The 27,900-nt window shown below is 45.9% G+C and overlaps 1 protein-coding gene across 4 annotated transcripts in view; it reads right to left on the bottom strand.

The window, feature by feature from the left end:
• Window positions 1-3,197: 3,197 nt before the first annotated feature.
• Window positions 3,198-27,900, bottom strand: part of EGFLAM (EGF like, fibronectin type III and laminin G domains) — a 132,988-nt gene continuing 108,285 nt past the window's right edge. For 2 of the 4 annotated variants that reach the window (XM_045020510.1, XM_045020513.1), the window contains 7 exons: window positions 25,009-25,189; window positions 23,200-23,223; window positions 18,478-18,556; window positions 16,049-16,192; window positions 14,226-14,309; window positions 5,107-5,210; window positions 3,198-4,454 (listed from right to left, as the gene is read on the bottom strand). In XM_045020510.1, coding sequence (XP_044876445.1) covers window positions 4,300-4,454; window positions 5,107-5,210; window positions 14,226-14,309; window positions 16,049-16,192; window positions 18,478-18,556; window positions 23,200-23,223; window positions 25,009-25,189 — 771 coding nt within the window. In that variant the 3' untranslated portion in view covers window positions 3,198-4,299. The remainder of the gene's footprint in view (window positions 4,455-5,106; window positions 5,211-14,225; window positions 14,310-16,048; window positions 16,193-18,477; window positions 18,557-23,199; window positions 23,224-25,008; window positions 25,190-27,900) is intronic. The other 2 variants (XM_045020514.1, XM_045020512.1) reach the window with 2 other exon arrangements.

The following is a 27,900-nucleotide window of genomic DNA, read 5'->3' as shown; positions in this document are numbered from 1 at the left end:
ATGTGGGGGTTAGGGCATTCACCTGGGATGTGGGAGAGCTGTTTTCAAATCTGTGCTCTGCCCGGTTTGGAAGAGGGCCTTGAACCCACATACTATGTTGAATGCCCTACCACCAGGTTCTTTCTGGGGGTGGGGCTCTCTGTTGGAGATATTCCACTTGGTTTAAATAAAGATTTATTGGAGAAGAGACTTAAGCCTGACTCTCCCACCAGGCTATTGGATAGTTAAATAAACTAGATAAGTTCACTCAGGATAGGTCCCTCAATGGCTATTAGCCAGGATGGGCAGGAATGGTGTCCCTAGCCTCTGTTTGCCAGAAGCTGGGAATGAGCAACAGGGGATGGATCACTTGATGATTATCTGTTCTGTTCATTCCCTCTGCGGCATGATGCATTGGCATTGGCCACTGTCGGACGACAGGATACTGGGCTAGATGGACCCTCGTTCTGACCTAGTAGGGCCATTCTTATGTTCTTAAACACGCCTGCCAGACAGCCACAAACATTTTCACCTCTTTTAAATGTCTTTTAAGTGTGCTTTAGAATCTCCTCCATGACTTGGGCCCAGCTGGTGAGACAGACAGGCGAACGCCTATGTTGAGAATCTTGCCATGGCTTATGTGTCAGCAAGGGCTCCAAGTGGCTCATTAACTGTGGGGCAGTGGCAGGAATTTCGGGGGTGTTGTGTGTGCCCACTGGTGGAAATTTAAGCACCTGTCAGGTTAGGTAGCAGCGGAGTGGTAATTCTAAGAACCACCATGATTCCTAAACATTGGCCTTAGGCATGTAAGTCTTTTTGTGAATCTAGGCCCAAGGGACGTGCTCTGCATTTGTCAAGCTATAGGGCCAATTCTGGACTGTGTTCTGACCCCTTTACACCCCTGGCATAGCATATAGGGGCTGGAAAGTAGACAGATCCCCCTACCTGGAGATGCTCGAAGTATTATCCCCATGTTAAAGCTCAAGAAGACACACTTCACTGGCCCCAAAGATATGAAGTGTAGCATTTAATTTATGATTGTGTTAATATTACATGATATTCTGCAATCATTCTGTGTAAAGTGGAGGCAGTCCTCCACTTTACAACATTTGAGTTACACCAAACGGTACTTACGACGTTTATAAATTGACATCATGTTTTGACTTTACGATGTCAGTTTCGACTTTATGACACTCGAGCCAACATTGTTCCTATGGGAAATTCGAGTTACGCCCTTTTCAGCTTAAGAAGTGATTTTCAGGAATCAATTGTGTTGTAAGTCCGAGGTCTGCCTATATTTCAGATTCAAGTGAAATGTGTTACTGTGAACCAAGGGCGGTTGAAAGCAGTCATGAAAAAGCAGTTAATCTTTCCCTGCTGTACTGATTATACCAGGCTATTTATGGAGCAAGCTGATTACATTGTCAAGTCCTAAAACTTGAAGGAAGAAAAAGTATTTGAGCTGCTAGTGTGCCCAGAATTTTTGTGGAGGAAAACCTTGCAGCAGTTGCAGTTTCTTGTTAACTGGGAGTGTTAACAGCTTGCCCTCACCACACAAAGCTACCATGTTTTGTAACCTGTGCTGGATAGTTTTTTTGGTTTGTTTTTTTAAACTAACTCAACCAGGAGTACTGAGCACAGCTGTGTCAGTGCAACAAGTTGACAGAGCATGTGTCAGGTTTTCCTGTGGAGAATGACTGCTTTGTAAGGTACCATTTCTTCTTTCCCAGCCTGTGAAGTGAAAGTTAGATCCCAAATAATCCTCCCTTTTTATTCCACTCTCAAAGTCTGTTTGTTCCTCTCACTTTACTTCCAGCCAAGGAGGCCATTACTTCCTTTTCGACTGGCAGTGTCACTCCTTAAGCAAGCACAGGGGACAGTGTGGAGCACCACGCAGCTTCTCCCCCAGTCACCATGGGGCTGAACATGTCACTGCTACTGCACTGCAGCTGGAATTCCAACAAGACTGTGAGACAAGTCGAAAAGCTGGAAGCTTTAGTGGTGGTAGGTAGCTCTCATTGCAGTGAAGGGGCCTTTGGTTTCTCAGCTCCGTTCTTCAAGGGGTGAGAGAGGCTGTCTTTAAAATTAAAGCTGCCCAAAAGAAATCCGCTTTAAAGGAGCCAAGTATTACAGTTCGCACAGCATCTGCCAGTGCAGCAGGGTTACTTATTATGCTTCATTTGCTCAGCTGGATGGGTGAGGCTGGCAACTTAGAGTTCTCACATAGCGAGTGAGGCAATCTGAGTTATGAGTGTTTGTCGGTTTGTGGCGTACATCTATTGGCCTCCCACACTAAAAACATGGAGTTTCTTAAAAACCAACCCACGCTTTTCAAAGACCAGCTCCTGTTCCACCAATGTAGCTCCTTGTCCTGAGGTGGTCTTTTCTGTAATAAACTTTCTTAAAATACATAGTCATCTCCTGCCAGGTGGTGGTCTTTCAACTGGGCTTCAGATTTTGTGACAGAGTTGAAAGGAGAGAGGAAGCAACCAGATGAAAAAAAGTAAAAGTAAATATGATAAAAACATCATGTAGTGCTTACCAAACAGCTGTGCCTCACAGAGACTACACAGAGTCACTCTTAATAAATGGTCCCATATATTTAAGGTATAGGAATAGGAGGCTCAGAGCCAATTGCCATCTCCATGTTCCCAATAAAATGCAGCAGAAACCTGCTTAAATGCCTGTTTCTACATCACCTTCTAAAGAAGTACTACTTGAAGGGTATATTGGCTTACAAAATGTCTTCATGTAACTAATCTAGTATTTTAGCAGAACAATTTTCTATTTTATCTTATCTCTTCTGGTTCACTAGGTCTTTGAACGGCCCTAGCCCTATATTAAAAGTTCAGGTACCCAGGCCGGAAATCCACCTGAGTCAGTGTGCTCCTGTCAGTGCACTATACCGTGTACTGTCTTCTGGAAATATTTACATCCATCTTTCTCTCCTGTCCAATAGATCCAGCACCATTTCCTTGGCAGAACTCCAGTAGCTGACTAGTATTCTATAACTGTGACTGCAATACTGACTGATTCTGGCAGCAGCATTGGGGTTCTTGAGTTACCACGATATGGTGGCCTTTAAGGGACACACCATTACATGTGTTGTCTCATATTTTTGTTGGTTTGTTCACTGCTCACTATTCTACTTTATATGAACACAGAAAAATGAAAATGACAAATCTCCAAACTCTGAAATTCCCTCTCCCTGCAGCGTTTTCTGTCTGTTCTGCTGATCCTATAAACATCAGTTTGACAAATACTGTTGAATAGGTTTTGATTTGATGCATGAAAAATGAACTATTTAAGTTGGCTGCACTCTGCTAGGTGCTCTTGCTTACACAGTCTGATCTTTGTGTGAGATGAGATATATAAATACTGATGGTGAAATATCACAGTAGCAAGAGAATTTTATACCTTTTTAATCTGTTTAAGCCATGAAAGCTTCATGAATGTACAATTTTAACTGTCAAAATTTACAAAAAAGAAGTCAGATTTAAAACTGGTTATAATTCACAAATATCTTCACTGACACCGTATAATACAGACATTAAACTTCCTTATATAACAAATTAAAAACACAGTTTGTTTTGTTACTTTTAGGAAAATGTGCAAAGAGCTAAGTGTATTACACCTAAATTTTAAAAGTTATACTAATTAATCAGTTCTTTTGCTGCAGCTATAAAAATATACAAGTACAAAATTACTTCTACAAAATTGGATTGTTGATTTTGCTGCTGGCAATAAAAAAGTAGACTTTAATATTAAGAATTTATCCTCTTCAGCAAACAACATTGTTTTGAAACCAGGAGATGTAGGTTTTTGTTATTTACACAGGATGGAACATAACCTTGAACACTGCAGTGAATGGTAAGAAGATCAGCTTATTCTGGGATAGAAATTTGAATGCATAGATACAGAGCCTGAAAAGATGTTAGTTGGATGATAGTCATTGTGCCATTGTAAGCTGGAAAGAATATGTTTCAATACTGTTCTGTTGGATATGTAAAAAAATCTCTATGGAATCACAATACGCATTACGTCACACTGTACTTGGTAATTTGCATTGTTGTATGATCTTCAGTGTTCACTAAACATTTAATGGTTAAATGTGACTTTTCGTACACAAAATACTCAGTTTGGTTTAGTCACAGAGCATCAAAAGGAGGAGAGTGGGAAATGGTCTCCCGTTGTATGATTTCCCTTCAGTTTGGTTCTTTCCTCCATGACCAACTCAAAGCATTGGCCTTACCGGTAATCTTGGTCTCAGCGACATACACATCCGCACAATGGTCCTTCCATGTGGAGAGTCTTCTCTTGTCACTTTGTCCCACAGGTGTTAATATTCTTCCCATCTGTGGCATCTTCAACTAGTGAAATGTGGTAGTCTGTTGACAGGGTGAAGTGTGAGATGCACCCTACCAGACCCCTCATGTACTGTCGGTTTGTGTGTAGTGCTATTTCCTTCATGCCACCTACGAGAGACAGAGTGTGATTAAGTGAATGAGAAACTCGTAGAAGAACATGTGCTTCCTTATTTCCACTTTAAAAAATGTAAACCACACTACAGTACTAAAAAAAACAGGAGTACTTGTGGCACCTTAAAGACTAACAAATTTATTTTAGCATGAGCTTTCGTGAGCTAAAGCTCACTTCTTCGGATGCATAGAATGGAACACACAGACAGGAGATATTTATACATACAGAGAACATGAAAAGGTGGAAGTATGCATACCAACAGGCAGAGTCTAATCAATTGAGATGAGCTATCGTTAGCAGGAGGAAAAAAAAAAAACTTTTTGAAGTGATAATTAAGATGGCCCATAGAAGGTGTGAGGAGAACAGTACTAGATTCCTATTCTAACATAAAAGGAAGCATCAGCTCTGATACAGCAGCTGGTTTTCAATGAGGTTCTTCCTTCTTTTTAAATATCATTTCTTAGGCACTCAAAAATACAATTGTGATGAGCCTGATAGAGTAAATTGGGAAGCTAATCCCTTCCACCACCGCTCATAGTGAGTCAACTGTTAAAAGGAGATTAGAGTTCAGCATCTAGTTACTTGCTTTAACTACTAGCATGCAGGGTTCTCAGAAGGCCAGTATAGTCTACAATGGTGGTCACTTACCTACGTACAGATCTCCATTGATGTTTAATTGTCTCATCATGCCAGGTGATTTACCAGTTCTAGCACCGTAATCATCCACAGTTACCTTTCCAGACTGCCCATCCCTGAAATGGAAAATGAAATCCAGAATTTGGGTTTACTCTAGCACCTGATTCCTCCATTGCATACTGTAAACAATCAAGCAGCAGCAGCTCCTCCTCCACAAGCATGGACAGCTTAGACCCATCCTCACTGAGCACGGTGCTTTTATTGTGAACACCTGATCTTGATTTGGGGAAGGTTCCATGAGATTCTAGTCAATTGAAACACCACAGTGTCATTTGGGTGTGGAAAGTATTAAGAGGAGGCAGGAGAGAAGGAATGAGTTTCTACGGGTTGTTGGGGGGGTGAAAGAAGAAAATTGAAAACAAATATTCTGAGGAAAGGAAAGGAATACAAAGGAAAGGAATATGGGTGACATCACAGCAGAATTTTCGGAAGCCTTCTTGAGCCACTGCTAGCTTTGCACACTCAGCAGCTGAGCTCCCTGTGATCTGTTGCTCACAATCTACCGATCTCATTGCTGATCACCCCCTACTATGAGATCTTTCTCAAGGTTATTTCCAGCTCTAGCCTGATGTGACCAAAGTACACAAGTTTGCACCAACTGATTTTCAACAGCAGGATCTGCTCCTTTCCAATAATATTGATAATATCAGTATCCATCTTCTTTTCAGTCCAGCAGGTAGGCAAGAAGCTCCACCATCTTTCAGAAGCTTTAATTTCCTCTTGTCAGCAGCATTAATTTCCCATGATTTACATCTATAAGTCACTATGAAAAAAATTACTTTTCATCAATCGAACCTTTCTACATATTGAGATGTGAGGCCATGGCTGAGCGAGCCATTCCTAATCTTCCAATCACTTTGGAGCAGTTGTTTTGGTTGCATATGTACAAGTCCAGATAATTTAATGTATCTACTCCCTCTACAGCTTGAGCCTTGTGAATCTGTTTGCATCCTGTTTTTGTTAATCGTGTCAATGTGCATGTATTGCATTTTTGCCATATTCACAGATAGGCCACATATCTCTGTTGCTGCGGATTATGGTCTACATAACTGTAACCTCCTCTCAGCACCAGAATAGTATATGATGTACACGTAGGAGTGGGATACCTCACAGTCTTTGGATAGTGGCCAAGTTTCTGTCACCTGAGCTCATTTCAGTGCTGCTGGTAGGCGTTCCCCTCCTCTTCCTGGTGTGCTAAAGAATAAAGCTACTTGGCGGGGCCTCCAGTGAGACAAGGGGCTAACCACATTAAGGCAGTGGCTACCACACTTGAATTCACAAATAATTGAAACTCAAGCAAGCAAACAAATTGAAAACAGTAACTATAAATATGATGTAAGGATCTGATTACAGAGAAACATACAGTCAGTAAAAGCATTAAATGATTAAGCTGATTAGCGATACCTGTGATGTATAAACCAAGTGCCAGCTCTGGCCAAGGCCATAGGTATTAACTCAGAACTGACAAACAGCTCACCTGTGTGTTAGTTTTGTTCAAAACAGATATTTGTCTTATAATTCTCCTTGGGGAATTCTAGGCTCTTTGCAGAATGTGTGCAGAAATTAACATTATGTGCAGCATTGCCTGTTCTGCCCACAGAAACGGACTGCCGAGCTGCTGGCCGTCACTACGGGGCACTGAACCTGGCAAATAGACAACACTGCTGGGGGCGGGGGGGCGGAAGGAGAGAGCTGGAGGGTTCCCAGCATGCCCTGAAGGAAGGAGGCTGTGTGCAGGAAACTCCGTACAAGCCCAGGACCCAGCATCAGCCTGTATTTTCCTCTGGCTCGGGGGGAGGGGGGTGCATGGTGGGGCTGGGGGAGGGTGTAGGGGCAGAGGGTGCAGGTGGGTGTCTGGGCTGGGAGAGTGTCCTGCAGCTGGGTTCGGGTGGGGGGGAGGTAGGGTGTATGTGTGTGAGTCAGGGCTGTGTGTGTGGGGGGGTGCGCCCCCTGGCTGGGCGCTGCAGGGGGGGGATTAGTAGATGGTATGAGTGTCTGGCCCCCTGGCTGGGCTCTGGTGGGTGGGGGGGATTGTAAGGGGGAAGGGAAAAGGAACTGGGTTGTTGTAAAGGTTTCCTTAATTCTCTACTCCTGGAGGAATTTTTTGTCTCTCTATTGTTACAGACATAGTTGCTAAGTATTTTGAAATAAATTACCAAAATAATTAAAACTGGCCTGATTATATGGTGTTATTTTTACAAATAAAATATGCAGAGTTTTAAAATATTGCGTGCAGACTTTTTAATTATTTGGCCCAGATTTCCCCCAGGAGTATTATAAAAATGTATTGTGTTAAGACCCTATGAAATGCTTGTAAATTGCTGCATGCATTAATCTCACTTATCTGTATTCCATGGTACAGGTAAAATATGTTTGTTTTATAATTGTAACAATGCCTGCTCTGAACTTTGTGAACTCAGATGGGAAGAGTACACCCCGCACCCTCCAAATGCAGGAGGAGTATCAAAAATTAAGTGGACCATCATGGGACAAAAGCTTTGTTAAGGCTGTTTCCATGCATGGCTGGGGCAGTTGTCCTATGGGGTTGAAGTGCTGAAAGAGGGAAATAAAAATAGTTGACATAAAGATTTGTCATCTCTTTTCTGTTTGGACTCTCACAAGACCTGGAGTTAAGAAACAAAACAGCAGAGATCCCCAGGGCTGACCTGGGGAAAGCCCATTCAGTGCCGATAGATTGCTACAGCTCTGGCACTTTTTATATATACACTTACTTGCTTTAACCTGTAAATAACTCTTTTTCCTAGTTAATAAATCTTTAATTAGTTTATTACAGGATTTACTACAGGAATGGGCGGTGGTTGACCTGCAGGCTTGGGTAGGCTAGCCTCTGCCCATCCTGCCCCCCACCGGAGCCCAGAGCATCCTCTCCTTCCCCTTCTCCCAGCTCTGGAGCACCCGGGAGGCAGCTGAGCACACCCCACCCAACCCTGGAGAGCTGGGTGGGCGGGCAGTACAGCCCCCTACTCCTGGGTGGGTGGGCGGCATGAGCACTAGCTCTAGCCACCCGGAATCCCTGCCTGCAGGACAGCCCCCCACTAGCCTCAGAGCAAGGGTGCTGGAGCCCTCCCAAAAGTGAGGGAGGCGGGGGGCCCCCGCCTGAGGTGGAAACAAAGGTAGCCCCGTCCCTGTGTCCCAGGTCCCCGCACCCAGGACAGATGGAGGGACCCAGGCTCCCCTAGAGTTGCCAACTGTTTAATGGCCCAAACCCAAACACCCTTATCCCCGCTCCTTATCTGAGACCCCTGCTCACTCCAGTCCTCCTGCCTCCATCACTCGCTCTCCCTCACCCTCACTCACCTTCACCGGGCTGGGGAAAGGGGGTGGGGTGCAAGAGGGGATTCTGGAGGTGGAGTGGGCTCTGGGAGGGAGTTTGGGTGCAGGAGGTGGTGAGGGGTCAAGATCTGGGAGGGAATTTGGGTGCGGGCTCTGGGCTGGGGGTTGGGGTGAGGGGGATGGCGCTTACCTAGGGTGGGTCCTGAAAGCGACCGGCACATCCGTCTGGTAGCGGCGCCTAGGGGGTGTGTGTGTGTGGCGGGGGAGCTAGGAAGATCCTTGTGCTGCCCCTGCCTGCAGGCACTGCCCCCACAATGCCCATTGGCTGCAGTTCTCACCCAATGGGAGCTGAGGAGTCGGTGCTCGGGTTGGGGGCAGCATGTGAAGACCCCCGGCCTCCCCTTGGGGCCACAGGGACAGTGCTGGCCACTTCTGGGAGAGATGTGGAACGACTGCAGGCAGGAAGCCTGCCTTAGCCCCACTCTGCTGCCAGACTGTTAACTCCCCAAATCTCCCCGTTTGGCTGCAGGAGCCTCTGGGAGATAGGGCCTGATTCCAGGAGACTCCCAGCAAAACCGGGAGGGTTGGTAACCCTAGGCTCCCTACAATTGCCCGTGCCGCTCTTCCCAACCTGGCTCTGGCTGGGGGAGGGAGGGCCTCAGCGCTGCAGCCCAGCCATGATAAGAGACAGGCAGACAGCTGTGGGGAGCAATGGCAGACCCTCTATCTGGCCCTGTTGCCGGGGGGGGGGGGGGAGCAACCAGCCCCCGGCCTGTGTCCCTGCCCCCCAGGCTCCCCTCTCGGGTTGTGGAGAGCTGCGCAGGCAGCTGTGGGGAGCCAGCGTGGACCCTCCCCCTCTGTTCCACCTGTCCCCATCTCCACCAGATTCCCAGGTGGTGCACAAGGATACATGCTGCAGGCCGGTAAGGTGGTGCTGGTAGAAACACACTTTATTATACTGGGAGTTGGCAATGCAGGGTCTTGATTCATGTAGATGAAAGTCATTGTGCAGATGCCACATGCCTTAATGGGGAAAGATTGAACCCTAACGACGTATCTAACTATAATACAGGGTACTCATTCAGGCTCCTTTTCTGGCTGAGTGGTCAGGACCTGATGCAGGCAAGCAGGTCCTCCCTGGGGATTGCTGGAGAGGGACTTACTGCCTATTGCCTTCTAGAATGGTGCTGAGTTTTTAAAGCTTGGAACCCCTGGCTTCAGATGTAAGCCAGCCAGGTCTCCAGATCTAAAATCTCAGATCTGGTGTGGGCTGGCTGCAGTGCAAGCAGGCTGCAGGTGGTGGCAGGACAGATGGGCTGTCTCCTGCTGTTGTTGACAGGCTGGGGGCAGGAGGGAGTGGATTGTCTCTCGCTGAGGCTTTTTTTGCAGGCTGGGGTTACAGACTGGGCATTTGCTGGGCTGGGCAATGTTGTGCTGGCAGGCTGCAGGGAGATCTTCTCTCCCCTCCGCTCCCCAGCAGCTGGTCTGTGCCACGTGGGAAAGCCAGGCTATTCATAGCCTCCATCCTGCTTTCCCAGGCATCTGGGGCTCTGCCCTGGGTCACAGACTGCTTGCAGTCTGCCTGGTTGTTTTCTGCCCTCTGATTAGCTACTGGAGAGTGCTGCTGTCTTTCTCCTCCCATTGGTTGAGTGAGAAAGGTTGCCAGAGTGATGGGGGTGGGGAGGGGACAACGCCGCTTCCCTTTTGCTGCTAGGAAATCAACAGTGCAGGACTCTGGCATGGCCCCCAGAGGGCTCCAAGTGGGGTGTCTCGTCTCTTAGGGTACAGGCCCCTTGCTGAGGGGGCTGGGGAGCTACAGAACCTTATCACATGACATGATACAAAGTAAGAGGGCAGCGGGTAACATTATTCAGAAACTGGACAGGGGCAAAGTTTTCAGATGGGTTTTTAAACATTCCAATTGTTTAAAACTCCAAAGAAGGCAATTAGCAGAATTTTTGTTTTTAAAGGGGGGGGGGAATAAACGGAAAAAAACAGGCTAAAGTTAAACCATAAATAGCCCCTTTCCATCTTGATTGTAAGACCTTTAGCCACTGCCTAGTACTAGAGGCTGTACAGCAGCAAACTCAAAGGAATCCTCTTCCTAGCTGGGCTGTTGGGCACTTCCATAGTATAAATGTTTAATAATAATAATTACGTTGCTGTAAATGCCATTTCATGGGCTGCTACTGCTTAAGGATGCCAACTTTCTAATCGCCCAAAATTGAACACCTTTGCCCCGCCCCCTGCCACGAGGCCCTGCTCCAGCGGTGCCCCCATTGACTCCATTCCCCTTCCCTCTGTCGCTTGCTCTCCCCCACTCTCACTCACTTTCGCCGGGTTGGAGCAGGGGGTTGGGAGGGGGTGAGGGCTCCGGCTGAGGGTGCAGGCTCTGGGCTGGGGCTGGGGATGAGGGGTTTGTGGTGCAGGAAGGGGCTGGGGGTTGGGGTATGGGAGGGGGCATGGGGTTTGGGCTCTGGGAGAGGACTCAGGGCTGGGACAGGGGGTTGGGGTGCGGGCTCCAGAAGGGAGTTTGGGTGTGGGAGGGGGCTCAGGGCTGGGTTGGAGGGAGTGAGGGGTATGGGCTCTGGGAGAGAATTAGGGTGCGGGAAGGGGTTCGGGCTCCGTCCGGGCGGTGTTTACCTCAGCCAGCTCTTGGAAGCAGCCAGCATGCTCAGCTCCTAGGTGGAAGGGCCAGGGGGCTCTGCATGCTGCCTGCACTCACAGCGCTGCTCCCGCAGCTTCCTTTGGCTGCTGTGCCTGGCCAATGGGAGCTGCAGAGCTGGTGCTCATGGCAGGGGCAGCCCACTGAGCCTCCCTGGCCACCCCTGCACCTAGGGGGCCACAGAGAGATGCTGGCTGCTTCCAGGAGTAGCGCGGAGCCTGCCTTAGCCCCGCTGTGCTGCTGACTGGACTTTAAGCAGCACTGCTGACCAGAGCCTCCAGACACCTGGCAACCCTAATCTTGCTTTCACTGAAATCAGTAGCATATGAAATGTGCTATTGTCAGCCTCTCGTTTCAAGATAGCTAACCAAAGCTGCCATCTTGCAGATGGGGCACTTAACGCCCATTAAGTGTACCTCCCAAAATGCCTAAGCCATACTGTTTCTGCTGTTCTAAATACTTTGGAAAAATAGTGATATGCTACAGCACAGGTATTAACCCACAATTAGAATTTTATTTATCTGGAAAGTTCAAAATATCACTCGCAAATAACTCAAATGGCAATCTGAGATAAGACACACATGGAATCAAATGAAACAGCTTTCGAGTGAGTGGTATGGATTTAAGTACACGCCTCTATAATGAACCATGCACTACTATGGCAGACAGGTTTGAGCTATGCCTGACTACGAAGGTGATCTTTGCCTAGATTATCTCGAGTATGACAATGTTTGTAATTCTTCTGCCACATGAGTTCAAAGTTGCTAAGTGTTTAGGGCCAGAGCTCCATGCCATAGAATTATAGAAATGTTGAGCTGGAAGGGATCCAATGGATCATCTAGTCCAGTCGCCTGCATTGAGGCAGGACTAAATATTACCTAGACCATCCCTGACAGGTGTTTATGTAACCTGTCTGTTTTTAGGTTTCCTAAAAGCCTCAATGATGGCAATTCCACCGTTTCCCTAGGTAATTTGTTCCATTGCTTAACTACGCTTACAGTTAGGAAGTTTTTACTAATATCTAACCTAAACCACCTTTGCTGCAATTTAAGCTCATTACTTCTTGTCCTGTCCTCCGTGGTTAAGAAGAACAATTTATCACCTTCTTCTTTATAATGACCTTTAAAGTACCCGCAGACTTATCATGTGTCCCCTCAGTCTTCTCTCCTCCAGACTAAACAAACCCATTTTTTCCCAATCTTTCCTCATAGGTCACCTTTTCTAGACCTTTAATAATTTTTGTTGCTCTCCTCTGGACTTGCTCCAATTTGTCCACATCTTTCCAGAAATGTGGCGCCCAGAACTGGACACAATACTCCAGTTGAGAACTTACCAATGCTGAGTAGAGTGGAAGAGTTACTTCCCATGTCTTGCTTACAACACTCATGCTAATACATCCCAAAATAATTTTCACTTTTATTGGCAACACAATTACATTGTCAACTTATATTTAGTTTGTGATCCACTATTACCCTCAGCTCTTTTTCTGCAGTATTCCTTCCTCGGCCATCATTTCCCATTTTGCACTTGTGTAATTGATTATTCCTTCCCAAGTGTAGTACTTCGCATATGTCCTTACTGAATTTCATTTTATTGATTTCAGACCATTTCTACTGTTTGTCATGATCATTTTTTAATTCTAATCCTGTCCTCCAAAGAGCCAGCAACTTCCCCCAGCTTGGTACCATCCACAGACTTTATAAGTGTACTCTCTATGCCATTATCCAAACCATTTATATTAATATTGAATAGAACCAGACCCCTTTCAGCTTGATTGTGAACCATTGATAACTACTCTCTGGGAATGGTTTTCCAGCCAGTTGTGTGCACTCACCTTATAGTAGGTTCATCTAGGCTATATTTCTCAAGTTTATTTATGAGCAGGTCATGTAACAGTATCAAAAGCCTTACTAAAATCAAGATATATCACATCTACTGCTTCCACAAGGCTTGTTACACCATCAAAGAAGGTTCTTAGGTTGATTTGACATGATTTGTTCTTTACAGATCCATATGGACAGTTGCTTATCACCTCATTTTCTTCTAGATCCTTATAAATTGATTATCATTTACGCCATTATCTTTCCAGGTACCAAAGTTAAGCAGCCATGCCTATTATTCCCTGGGTTGCCTGTTTTCCTTTTTTATAGACAGGCACTGTATTTATCCTTTTCCCATGGGTAGCAAGTGGAATCCCCCTTCAGGGAGACTAGCCCCTGGCTCCCCCCCTTCCATCTGTGCCCCTCACCCCCTTGCAGCCCGAGCCCCGAGACCCCCTGCAGCCAGAGCAATGAGCCCCCCCATCCACCCAGAGGCATCCCGAGCACCCCCGTGAGCTGGAGGAGCCTCAAGCTGGCTGGAGGCCTGAGTACCCCCTCCCTTGGCCAGAGGAGCCCCCGGGCTCGCTGAAGCACCTGCCCGGAAGAGCCCCAAACCCCCCATCTGTCTGGAGGAGCCCTGGGCCAGCCGCAGCCACACCGTACCTCCCCTCCCTTCTCTGCCCCTCCCCAGACTGCCCAGGAAAAGCTTCAGCATGACAGTGTCTCTTCCCGAAGAAGAACCTGAGCTTTTGATATGCCCCATGCAGTTCAGGGGGCAGCTGAGGAGGCTGCGTCTGCTATTCAGCTTCTCTCTGGAGTCCAGGGAAATTATTGATGAACCTGGGAAGCTGAATAGCACATACTGCCTCCTTGGCTGCCCTGGAACCTGCATGGGACATAATAAAGCAAAACCCCCTGCCAAACCTGCAACTGGGGGTCTGGTGGCAGCAGCAAGCGCCAGGGAAGGCTCTGCCTCCCCTGGCCTATTATACCTGCTGCCCATGCCTTTTCCAGTCCTCTAGTATCTCTCCCATCCTCCATGAGTTCTTCAAGAGAGATCTCTTCAGCCAGTTCCTTAAGTACTCGAGCATATATTTCACCAGGCCTTCCGACCTGAAGACATCTAATGTGCCTAAGTGTCAATGGAGATGCAAGGCTTTGCACTGCCTGAGGATCTGGCCCTTACAGTTTTCTTCTGTTTTAAGTTTCTTATCAGGGCACTTCTCTGGTGCAATCTCCAAAATGGTTCCTAGATAAGTGAGACTTTGTTGATAACATGAAGCTGGACTTACCGAACTGCCTTTACTCTGTGCCACCTGCCATCATTGAAAGAGCCATTCACCATTATGGAAGCAATGCCACTGCCCAGATTGTAGCTAAAATGTTAAAAACAAATAGATGTTGTTTACCTCTCTTATGGGACCCGGAGTCCCTAACACACTGTCCAGGGAGCCTCACCCCTTGGCCCCAGCTTTGATTTGACCATCTGAGCTCCACCTTACAGACAGCATCCTTGGGAAAGGGCTGGGATTCCCTTTGAAGGCTATCAGTGCTGCACCTTTATTGGATGGAGGGGGCTGCAGGGTGAAATATGATACTTCTTTACTCTCCAAAGGCCAGAGGGTGCTGTTTCCACAGCACTGCAAGGCCAGCAAATGAGATCAGCAATAACATTGGGGGCTCCTGTATGGCAGTTTTTTCATAGAAACAGAAGGCTAAAAGGATCAGTAACTTACAAATCTTTTGGCTTAATAGGGCCACGTTATAGGAGCGAATAAAACAAATTACCTGAAATTCACAAAGGGATCGTTTGTATTGGGGGAACATGAGCCATATGATGTTAGCAAGGGGCATGGTCCAGTGATCTGAGCACAGGACCAAGAACCAGGAGCGCCTCCATTTCAAAGTCTCTGTCTCAGTATGCAGGCTCTGACAATACAGCTACAATGACAGAGTTCTGTAGGTGCAGCATATGCTGACAGGAGGAGTTTTTCTGCTAGTATAGTAATACCACATGACTGCTCTGGGAACGGACCCAGGTCTTCCACATCCCAAGCAGGATATTGGAGAGACAAGGTGGGTGAGGGTTCTTTTATTGGACCAACTTCTGTTGGTGAGAGAGACCAGCTTTCTCACCAGCAGAACCTGGTCCAGTAAAAGACATTGCCTGACCCACCTTGTCTCTAATATCCTGGGACCAACAGAGCTATAACTACACAGCATACAACAGACTATTGCACAGTCTGAGGTGGGTTGCTTTCATTAGCTCCTGTTAAAGCTGTTTTGCTCTGTATAAATAGTGAACTATTAATCAGGCCAAAGAAGACTGACTCAGAGGGTAGGACACTCATTTAATTATTTGGAAGCACTGGCTGTCTTAATGAAACCTGTGAACTTTTTCAATTCCCCATTTTGCATACACTGACACACAGCTAAGATTTTTGCAAGGTTAACCACAGGAAACCGCCTTTATATCAATCATTACAAGATAAGCTTTGGCATGGGAAACTTAGTATTTGTATCTATGAGATTCAGCCACAACCAGATAAAGCCAAAATGTTGATAATGTAGCTTGGCATTAGTCTAACAGCAATTAATTTTTTTAAAAAGCTTTTCCATTTGTGAACAGCATGTACAGCTATAATAATGTTTAAAGATGACCTGCTTTAGTTCATTGTTTGCCTTACTTAATCTGAAAATAAATTCTAACACAGAAAGACATGGCTTCCACCAATCAATATCCCACCAGAGCACTCGGAAATAAGCCCCACAAAAGCTATCTGAGCATTTAAAATTAAAAAAATTTCCTGTGAGAGCACACAACTTTGTGTGTATTGTCTGACGCGCCTGGGTTTTAGATTTTGTTCTTTGGCAGTAAGAATATTTGAATTTGAAAACAATCTGGTGCTTGGCACACAAGGGGAAAAATGTAAAACCAACTAGCAGGGTGCATTTCAAACACCCAGGCACCTACCCAAGGGACCAAATAAACTTGGACTCTATCAGTGCACAAGACCATGAAGTTATAATCTCAGGGGTCCTTGCTCCATGTTGTTACCGTATAGCGTGGTGATTTGTGCACACTGTGTAAATAATTAAACCAGTTACCAATTACCTGAATACTAATGCTCCTTCTTGGAGACCTAAAGAAATGAAATCACTATTAGGGCGCATGGGACTGTCTCCCCTCCACATCAGCAGACCATCCTTCAGGGTAGTCTTAAACCTCATGAACACATTTGATCGTGATCCTGACACTCTGTTTGATTGGGAGAAAAAATAATCACACAGGAAAGTTATTAGCTGTTTTTTTTAACCCTTTGAACTTTACCAATGTACCCCTCAACACAAGGCTGTTTAGGGCTGTATAGGTTGGGTACTCTAACTCTCAGCAAGATATGATTTGATACCATAATACATATTTTACTCTGATCATAGTTAAACTTCCCCTTCTCAGTGCAAAATTCCTAGAAATGCTACTGCAGTGTTGGAATCCTTGGTTCTGTGAAATGCACTGGCAGGAGCTATCACAGCCCTGCAATTGAGCACACCTCAGGGGCTGTGGGTATAGCAAGGGTGACTGCCAATATGGAGTACTATTTTATTTGGCCTGTAATAAATGGGGTCAGCCCCAGAGAACATACAGACTACAGTCCCATAAACATTACCAGGAAGTGCTTGCTGCTGCAAGTAGTCCCATCCAGGAAAGTGCGTGGGGGAAATCTCCTCTCCCCCACCCTCCGCCCCGGCCATAATCCCAGGCAGTCCTGGTCTTTCCAGGATTCTGGGAAGCAGGGCGCCAGGGCCAGACCCAGGGGGCTATTAAGTACAGCCAGGGGGACACTTTCCTGCCTGCCCCCTCCCTGCCCCCAATCCCAGGGAACAGATCTGAGCACAGAGGATGGGCTGCAGCTGGTGCGCCAAGTGGGCACCCCCCCCCAACCACCACCCCAGTATACTTCACAGGGCCAAACCTGCACAGGACAGTGATGATTGGCCCATGGTGCTACCAGTCACTGCAGCTTGAGTGGTGTGTGTAGGGTGCTGCATGCTGACTCCTCCCCACCCCCACACACGCACCAGGCTGCCTTTGTCTGGAAGCGCTGACCCAGGTGAGCTGGGGGCGGGGCATGGAAACCCCCATGTAATCCCTGCCATGGGGCCCTCTTACTGCAGGCAGGGGCCATGAAGTGGCTGCTCTTTGGAGAGTAGCTCTACCTGCCTGCCCCTTTGTGTCTGGGATGTCAGATGGGGTCAAGGGATCAGGCCCCTCCACAGCCCCAGGGATATGGGACTGGGGGCAGGGACTCACTGCAACACAGAACAGAGTGCTGTTGAGGGGATGGGGACCTGCTGGGTAGGTGTGTTGCCAGGTCATTTAAAGATGGGGGTACTGATAGGTGATTGGAGGGGGGGTGTATGTGGGGGGAATTGCCAGGTGATTGGGAGCATATGGAGGTGTGTGGGGGGAGCTCAACTGGGTGGCATAGGAAATAATCACAACAAATGCTCCTGAAATAGACTGATATTTACATTTTAACCTTCAAAAGAAATTCAAGAGTTTCCAGGGGTCCAAATTCTCCTTGACCCCCCTGAAATCACACCCCGGGCCAGAGCTCCAGGAGGAGATAACCCCACTCCCCATTTCAGGCCATGCTGGTCGCTGACAGCTTCAACCCCATCTCCCAGGACTGGCCTAGGTGAGAGTGATTGACGCTGTCAGTGACCACCATGGCCTGGAGCAGGAGTGGCTGCTCCTCCTGGATACCAGTACCATGTGTTGACAGGCTCCGGCCCCATGTTCATGAGTGACTTGATGATTACAAACACAGAGGCAGGGAGGGAGGGAATGGTAACAGCAATAGATCATATGGTGACTTTCCTTGGTGATGGCATGTCATAGAGATTCCACATTTGTTTTGCCTATACAGGCCTGATCCGGTAGGCAAGCTTTGAGCACGCTTACCATGGCATGCCCTGCAAGTGAGTTAGGCAAGGCATTAGCTATCTTCTCCCACTTTGTGTACTGCTTGGGGGCTTGGACACCTGGCATGGGGTGGCAAGGTGCATATTTAGAAGTAGAAATATAGGTACCTATGGAACGTTTACCGCAAAGACTTAGACACTGAGCAAGTTTAGGCACTACATGGTTCAGGGACAGCTTAGTGGAGATTTTGTGAATCCCAGTTGGACCTGATTCTGGGATTTAGGTGCCTAAAGGAGCAGTTAGGCACTTAAGTCCTTTTGTGAACCTAATGCTCTGTCTCTCAGGTCTTCATCTGTAAAACAGGGACTAGTCTACCTCATGGAGGTGTTACGAGGATAAACCCATTAAAGACTGAGTGGTGCTCAGATGATAGTGATGGGGGGATAGACGTATGATAAAAAGTTTGTTTTTCTAAAATTAAGAAACATATTCCATGTGGCAGCCATGGCTTAGCAGGACTAAACTGATGGTACAATTGGACCTACTTACACAACCTCTTTTATAGTTTAATGGTACAAGAAAAGCAGAATCATTTAGGGTCAGGGTTGGTGAATTACCTTTTGAGGATATCCGGGTTATCATATGTGAGGTAACTACGGCCAATGAACTGTGGGATTTCAATGGCTTCTGTAACAGCTGAAAAAATGAAGGAAAAATCAAAGACTTTCAGCTAGTTGGCAGGAAAATACAGTGAACGGACTGCTTCCCTGCTTTAGTTTCTTTACTCCATTTACAGCCACGACTCACTGACACTAAGCCAAACTGACAGCCCAGATACATTGCTGAGCAAAATAGTAGAGCTGTTTTGCACCCAAGGGTGTGGAAAGAGTCAAGCCAGGCCTCTAAATCTTGTCCACGCCCTCATTCCTGCCACCCCAGCCCCATTCTCTCTGCCTCTGGCTTTCTTTTCATATTCAGTTTATCCTCCCACTGTGGCAAGTCATTCCTAGCTGAAAAATGGACACACTAAGAAAGAGGTAAAACGGTGCTAACATCTATTTTTCGTTTCTTTTACCCAGTGTTCACAGACTCCTCCTCTACCCCCCTCTGAGCCCAGATACCCAGTCAGCAGAAATCTGTGGCTCAACCACCCTTCCCTTTCAACTCTTGTTTTTTATTGAAGAAACAAAATTGGGTTCCTAATTTAGTGTTCTCAACAGACCGTGTGTTGTAAGTGGTCTCTGGCCCAGCACTGTTCCTGAGTGGGCTCTAGTCTGCTGGGGGAGAAGGGGCAGCAGCAGGAGGGGTAGGTTTAGAGCTCTCACTTTTCCCCTTCCAACCTCTTCCTCTGGGGCCCTGTTTCTTCCTGTACTTCTGGCCACCCTCCAGCCTGACTTTGCCCATCTCGGCACCATGGCAGTTGCTCCTGAGGAGTGTCCTTCCTTGCATAGGCCCAACTTCCTCAGTTCCCGCGGGGTGCTTGACTCTCTGCTCTGCCCCAGGCCCTGCCCCCCACGCCACCCCTTCCCCAAGGCACTGAACAGCTGATCATGATGGGTGGGAAGTGCTGGGAGGGTGGTGGAGGAACTGATTGGCAGGGCTGCCGGTGGGCGGGCGGCGCTGGGGGGGGGTGAGGGGGAGTCGCTGATCACCCACTATTTTTTTTCCATGGGTGCTCCAGCCCCAGAGCACCCATGGAGTCAGCACCTATGCTTCCTTGGCCACTCCCAGTACAGATAACGGCAGGGGAAGAGCAGGAGGCTGCTGTTGCAAGTGTGGTTCCAAATGCTCTGGGAGGCACTGCAGGCAGCAGCCTTTGCACAGGGGCAGTGGGCCAGAAACTCAGCTGGTGTAAATTAGCCTGTCTCATTGAAGGCAACAGAGAAGCTGGCTCATGGTTTCAATGGTCCCAAGACTAGCTCTCCTACCTTCTATCCTTTCAAGCGGCAAGAGGCTTTAGGGCCTCTCCGGAAGTTTCACTGCAGGCTTAGAAGACAGATCAAACCTGCCTGCACCTGCCTAAGAACAAAAATGGCCAATGACTGACATTGTTTGCTAATTCACATCTGCTTCCATAAGAGCAAGCCATGCTTTTCTGCTCAGTTTTCACTAGCTAGATTTCTATCCTGAGATTTACGTAACATTCCATTTCTTTCTAGGCTGTGATTATTGCAATATCTAGCGGTCCATAAGTAAGGGAAGGTGAACAATATACATAGTTGTTGGTTTGGACTAGTCATTTTCCCTTGTTTGGGGAAAAGAGCTTCTTTTGCAATAATCTGGACAATATTCTCAGACTGAAGCCAGCAGAAGAGTGACTGAGCTTGAGCACTGAGCATACAGAGCATTTGTGGGGAAGAACAGTAGAGCAAGTCTCCACTGTGGCCGCAATTTTTGTGTGAATGTCCTGCAATTTGCTGCAGTGCTCTCACAATTGATCATTTCCTTAATAATACAGTTTATGGATTCATAAAATAGCTAATTTCATTTCATCCATCTGCTAGCAGTTAGTATTAATTCCTCCTTCTCTAGATGGTTTTAATGGACTTTTCAAATGCTTTGCTATAAGTGTATGTTCCATTCAGAGGACAAGTGTGGAAAGGGTTTGGCAGAATGAGCAGTAAAAAAACCTCAATTCTTTTATTTCACTGATGGAAACAATTACAATATTTTTAAAATTTAAAATTTTATTAATTGAAACACCTTTTAGATGGCTGAAAAAGCTACTCTGTGATAACAGCCCTCCCCCACCCCCCATTTCTATAGCACAGCAACATGAAAGTGAGCACTAGTCAGGTGGAGGTTTGTGGTTAAGTCACTAGAATGGGAGACAGGAAACCTGGATTAAATTCCCAACTCTGCCACAGACTTCCTATGTGATCTTGATCAAGTCCCTTAGGTCCTAATCCACTTAAAGGTAAGCAGGATCATAAATCTTTGCCTTAATCCCATAGGGCCTTAATCCCTCCATACCCTAGATTTCAACCTTCTGTTTGAATGCTGTAGCCTCTTCTGCCACAGCTTGTCAGGGAAGCCTGTCAGTACAGGGATTGTCTCTCACTTGTGTTTGTAGAGTGCCTAGCACAATGGGGTCGCACTGTTGCTTTGGGCTTCTAGTCACTACTGTTTGTTAATACAAAGTTGTCATAATTTGTGCACACTGAAAGCCACCAGCAGCAATAAGGCATTTACGTATCAATGCCAAGGCAGACTAGGAATTTCAGAAGGCAACGTCTGTTAGTCTATAAGGTGCCACAGGATTCTTTGCTGCTTTTACAGATCCAGACTAACACGGCTACCCCTCTGATAGAAGGTAACAAATGGCTTTTGCATCGGTAATGAAATTAGGAAAAGTGTCCAATGTGTCTGAAGAGGAAACCATGTGTTGTGCAATGCTACTGAAAGACTGAAATCTTTCTCAGGTTTCAAAAGAAACTATATTATAATTGGGCCTGGCATTCACTGCATGAATGGAAAAGCTGTAGGCCAGATGATCTCTGACCCTAGTGTGGGTGAGTGAGATAGTGCAAGGATTCAAGGAACCTCCTCCTGCTGCACACAGACTGGGGATGGCAGAGTCCTTGCTGCCTAGAGGCTCATGGGAGTAGCTCCATTTGTGCACCATGTATTGCCCTTGCGGGAACACACCTGAGCAGTTTCACTTCCCTACTCAGAGCAATGCCTACGGGTATGGCTACGCTGCAATTGAAAACCCACGGCTGGCCTATGCCATCTGACTTGGGCTCAAGGGCTGTTTAATTGTGAGGTAGATATTTGGGCTCAGGCTGAAGCCTGGGCTCTAGGACTCTGTGAGCTGGGAGAGTCCCAGCGCTTGGCTGCAGCCCAGGACCAAATGTCTACATAGCAATTAAACAGCCTTTTAGCCTGAGCCCTTCAAGCCTGAGTCAGCTGGCATGGGCCAGCAGTGGGTGTCTAATTGCAGCATAGACATACCCAAAGAGACACAATCTAGCCTTTTGTCTTTATTAGTGCTGAGTCTTTGGTATGCTCTTCCTTTGCTATTGAATCTGACTGAGCTGGATTGTCAGTCTGAACCCTATCTAGGTTAGCAGTAACCAAAACGTGTCACTATCTAAATGGTTTCCCAGCAGGCAGGTGCCCAAACTACTCCTCTCACTGAAATCCTTTATAACAGTCATGGCAGTGAGGCCCCGGCCTGAATGGGCATAGTGAGCACTGAGCTACAAGAAGGACTAAGGCAACTAAAGTGGGAGTTAGACACCCAAGTCCAAAATTTAGGCATCACGGAGATCCCCAAAACCCCTGTTAAACTGCTACATAACCCTGGAAATGCCTAAATCCCCTTGGTACCCTAACTGCTGGACTCTGAGATACTCTGATGTGGGTCTCTCTCCATCTCTCTTGTTGAAGCTGTCCCACTATGGATAAATAATAAAATGGGCCCAAAAGAGAGAGACTGACTCTCTAGCCCAGTGGTTATACTGACTGAGGTTGAGAAACCCACATCCAAATCCCTTCTCCTCATCAGGGGGAGTGGGGAATTGAACTGGAGTCTTCTACATCCCAGGTGAGTGCTTTAACTGCTGGGCTAAAGGTTATGCAAGGGTATGTCTTGCCCCCAGCTGTCTTGTGTGGAGTTAGGTGTGCTCTGCCACCATACTGGCTAGAAACAGCTTAGGTGTCTGACTCCAGGACAGGGGCTCCTGGCTTTGGATCCCAAGCAGAGATAAGCACTTCCCTCCAGCCTGGATTTAAGTGCCTAACTCCTTGAGAGGGGTGGGGCTTAGGATACAATCACTCGCCTCAGTATCTCCCACTGGCTAGTTTATGCATCTCTCTGCCTGGCATGCTGACTTTTTTGGATCTCATCCTGAGGTGCCTATCTTTCCCCATTCACTGAACAGAGCCTATGAGTTTAACTCAGAGTTTGTGGATTCCACCGGATAGGTAGGCACCTAAAAGTTAGGCACTGTAATATGAGGCATTGCAACAATTAAGTGTCTGTTGATTTGGGCTTTCCCTCTGACTCCTAAGTAATCCTCTAGGGTCAGGTTGAAACACATAGGGAGCAGCAGTGCAGGATTCTACAAAGCGCTCGGTCAACTGGTGCTGAGCCTTTTTTTCTGGAATACAGGACTTCACTTCTGTTTCTATCACGGTCAGCGTGGCACTCTCCAGGAGTTCTGAAGTCACATTTAAAAACACTAACAGGACAAGGTGCTGGAGAATTACTGTATAACCTTGGAGGGTATTTTTGGCTTACATGCAGACTGCAGTGTAAATCCAGCTATCACCTTGACTGAGTAGGCACAGACATACAGAGACAGAGCAGTTTTCACGCCATTTGCAGTACTTACTGTTAAAGCAGTAATTCCCACACTCTGCAGCGAGTCAGCGTAAAACAAAACAAGAACATGCAGATTTTATTTTTCAGTGGTTTTAAAATCTTGATTTCAATAGTCTGTCCTGTTTTAAGCAGGTCTTCCCTTCACTGAGCTTTCCCTGCTTCATTTTTGCAGTGTATCTCTAGATAAAGTGGTGGTATGATGAGAGCAACAAACTTAGAAGGTAGAGTATCCTGTTTCTATTGTCTTTAGGAAATAATTTAGTTTTATCTACTTAAAATGTGAAAAGGGTGAAATTCATCCCTCTGCAGAGGGATGCATCAAATATTATTTTAAGGTCTTAAGTGATGTATCAGACATGCGCAGACTTCAGCACAAGATTGAATTTCACACAAAGGGAAAAAGAATGGCTAGCTTTTTTGGTACTTCTTACTGTTAAATATTAATTACCATTACCACTCATCACAGCTTAGACAGAAAACATACAACAATGATTTCAGCAGAAAATGACTGATTCCTCATCCAGTTAAGACATCAAAGTATGTGTCTTATGTACTCGCACTTAAACCATCTTGGTTAAAAACAGACGAGCCTAAGTCTCATTGAAAAAGATGCTTTTTAAACATAATCACCTCTTGATCTGAGAGGTGCTCTTAAAATGTCACTACAGAAATTTGGTTAAAACAAATTTGAATGTTAATCTAGTATGTTTGTGAAACAACGTTCAGGGCACTGGAAGGAAGTTGACAAGACTATCTCTAATTCATTGACTGGCCCTTAACTCATGCTGTAGATTTTGGTACTGCAGTACACATAGCTGTGCATGTAAGGCTTTTCTACTAGCACCCTGTAAATACCTAGACAATAAAATGACAAACCAAAGACTCTGGAATTAATGATGCTCAATCTTTAGTTAAATCACATTATCATCAATGTAGGGCAGTTTGCATTTTTTAATTTTTAATAAAATGTATTTGTTGTGCTAAATTTCTTTTTTTGAGAAGAAAAGCTTATTGTTTCATCATGACTTAACTGAAACACATGCTTTTCATCTGAAAAACTGTTTGTGATAAACTAAAGAGTGAGATTTTAACTTCCTTCTAAGTTAGCATGCTGGTGTAGCACAATCATTTCCCTAGTGAGTCTCCCAAGATAATACTTGACAGAAGGGAAACAACCCCATCTAGTGGATTAATAGTGTGTGCATGTTTACCATATTTATGCAATCTTTACTCTCTTTCATAAACCTACTGGTTTGAAATACAGTATTGTCTCTTTGAGTAGAGGAGAACAAAACTCTTTGTTTTGGAAAGAAATCCTTGGTGGTCTCCAATGTTTTGCTGAGGTAGAAATTGTGCCTACTGTGAAATTACAGGGTAGTCAGAGGCTAAAAAAGGGATTAGACCTTGATGTGAATAAGAACAGCATTTGTTGTTAACATAGCGAGGATAAAATTACAAAAGCTATCAATCCTCATGATTCAGGGTGTAAGATAATCACCAGCTGGAGGAGAGAGGCTGGAATTCCCCCTTCATATAGTGCTGCATAATTAGGGAGTTTTATGGCATTCTCTGAAGCATTCAGCACTTACTACTGTTGGTGACCAGAGGCCATGGTACCATCTCTGGATCATTGCTCTGTTCTGAGATAGCAATTATGTTCCTAAATGACAGAACGGATGCTGCTATGAGTAGGTGGAATGTGCAGTAAGGCAGAAGAAGTGCAAGCCCCTACGGTTTCTATTCGGAGAGATGTACTAAATCTTTCCATTATTTTTGGAAGAATTCTATATTTAAAGCTTGAAAAAAACCTCATTGTTACCTTTTTGGCAGTGCTGCCCATCAAAGCCCAAAGGGCAATCACATTCATAACTGTCCTTTTTGGGCATGCAGCTTCCCCCATTAGCACATGGCGAATTCACACAGGGATGGACAGCGTTCTCCACATTGACTCCAGAAGCGAAATCCTGCTTCACATCAATTGTCCGGTCATTCAATATAATCTTGGTTTAAAAGAGAAGAGAAAATGATGCAGCAATCTCCAAATTCAGATGCCACCCCTTCAGAAACACATTTTTTGCTTTATTACTCAATACTTAGCATCAGAACTTCCCTGAATGGCTCCAGAGAAAAACATTGTTTTGAAAACTTCATCTAACATCTGTTTATTGTCATCAATGAGTTTTCAGAGCTAAGCCTTTCAAAACAATTAGTTGTTTATCCTGAGGTGGGGGAATAAAAGTTTTTTTTTGTTTTTCCTTGAAACACAAAGCAATTTAATGACCCAGTCAGATAAAAGCTGCCTGACATTTACCAGCCTTTTGTTTGAACTTTGGTGCATTGTTTTGTAGCTCAGCTGTGAGCCACAGGGGCAGCTCTATGTTTTTTGCCGCCCCAAGTACGGCAGTCAGGCAGCCTTCGGCGGTGTTTCTGTGGGAGGGCCGCCGGTCCCATGGATTCAGTGGTGTTTCTGCAGGTGATCTACTGGTCCCTCGCCTTTGGCATACCCGCTGCCAAATTGCCGCTGAAGCTGTGGGACTGGCGGACCTCCGGCACAAACGCCACCAAAGGCCGCCTGACTGCCACCCTCACGACAACCGGCACGCCCCCCCGGCTTGCCGCCCCAGGCACGCGCTTGCTGCGCAGCTGCCTGGAGCTGCCCCGGTGAGCCAGAACTAAAATATAATATGAGCTTTGTTGAAGAAGTCAATTTCATCCTATGATAGGAGGACTGTGATGTGTCATTCCATATTCTTTATGAAAATATGCTTACAATATGAATATAACATAACAGATATACTTTATGCAAGATGGCTCATGTGAGATCTCATTGGGAAGGTTATGATTTACTGAATGTGATTATCCTATTTGTATGCACGTATCATTTCTGTATCTGAAATTAGGAACATTGACTATGTATCTATATTTCAAATATGTTACTTTGGGAGACACCCCCTGCTAACACTTCAATTACAACAATGAAAAAGCCCGACAGTGCAGATAGCCCATCAGCGAGAGACAATGGACTGTAAAAGAGCTTAGTCTTCCTGTGAACGTGTGGGTCAGCCTGTGAAGAATGGCTACAGAGGCCGTACAGCCGCAGGTGATCATGTCACCTGACACTGGAACCCATCTTGAATTCTGTACTTTTCCATGAGAATCTGGGGGTGTGTGTGTCAAACTAGGAAACAAAGGACTCCCACTTTATGCAAATCCTATTTAAGAGTGGGAAGTGAGGTAATCCAGAGTTCTCCCCTGCTACCCCACCGAAGATGACTGCTGGAAACAACTAAGACTGAACTGGGGGAAAGAACTGGACCCGGTCTGGAAGGGCATATGGCCTGTGAAGAAGATTATTAGAACCACATTTAGGGTGAGAACTTACATGTAACCAGTTTCTTTAGTGTATTAAGCTTAATTTGCATGCTCTGTTTTATTTTCTTAGTAATCTGCCTTGTTCTGTCTGCTACCTCCTTAACTACTTAAAATACACCTGTTATAGTTAAAATAATTATTTCTGGTTTACAATATAACTCAGTTTATGTGATTTCTAACTGGGGGCGGGGAAAGAAGTGTGCACACATCTCTCCACATTGAGGGAGGGGGCAAATTCCATAGTATATCTTTGGGTCTGTACTCCAAGGGAGGTGGACATCGGAGTATTGAAGCAAGTCCCTTAAGCTGAGTCTTCCCAGAGCTGATCTGCAGCTGGGTGTGGCCCTGCTTGCATGTGTGTTAGAGGTGGCTCAGCAAGACAGGTTAAAGGAGGCCCATGCTGGCAGAACAGGTAGACTCAGTGGTATCTCAGCACATCAGGTGTCTTCCCAAGGGGTCCTACCTGTCATAAGAACATAAGAACATAAGAACGGCCGTACCGGGTCAGACCAAAGGTCCATCTAGCCCAGTATCTGTCTACCAACAGTGGCCAATGCCAGGTGCCCCAGAGGGAGTGAACCTAACAGGCAATGATCAAGTGATCTCTCTCCTGCCATCCATCTCCATCCTCTGACGAACAGAGGCTAGGGACACCATTCTTGCCCATCCTAGCTAATAGCCATTTATGGACTTAGCCACCATGAATTTATCCAGTTCCCTTTTAAACATTGTTATAGTCCTAGCCTTCACAACCTCCTCAGGTAAGGAGTTCCACAAGTTGACTGTGTGCTGCGTGAAGAACTTCTTATTTGTTTTAAACCTGCTGCCTATTAATTTCATTTGGTGACCCCTAGTTCTTGTATTATGGGAATAAGTAAATAACTTTTCCTTATCCACTTTCTCAACATCACTCATGATTTTATATACCTCTATCATATCCCCCCTTAGTCTTCTCTTTTCCAAGCTGAAGAGTCCTAGCCTCTTTAATCTTTCCTCGTATGGGACCCTCTCCAAACCCCTAATCATTTTAGTTGCCCTTTTCTGAACTTTTTCTAGTTCTAGAATATCTTTTTTGAGGTGAGGAGACCACATCTGTACACAGTATTCGAGATGTGGGCGTACCATGGATTTATATAAGGGCAATACTATATTCTCAGTCTTATTCTCTATCCCCTTTATAATGATTCCTAACATCCTGTTTGCTTTTTTGACCACCTCTGCACACTGCGTGGACATCTTCAGAGAACTATCCACGATGACTCCAAGATCTTTTTCCTGACTCATTGTAGCTAAATTAGCCCCCATCATATTGTATGTATGATAGTCACAGACATATCTT

This window comes from Mauremys mutica, chromosome 6, assembly GCF_020497125.1.
Source record: "Mauremys mutica isolate MM-2020 ecotype Southern chromosome 6, ASM2049712v1, whole genome shotgun sequence".
Lineage (NCBI taxonomy): Eukaryota > Metazoa > Chordata > Testudines > Geoemydidae > Mauremys > Mauremys mutica.
This window is presented reverse-complemented; position numbering and strand designations above follow the sequence as displayed.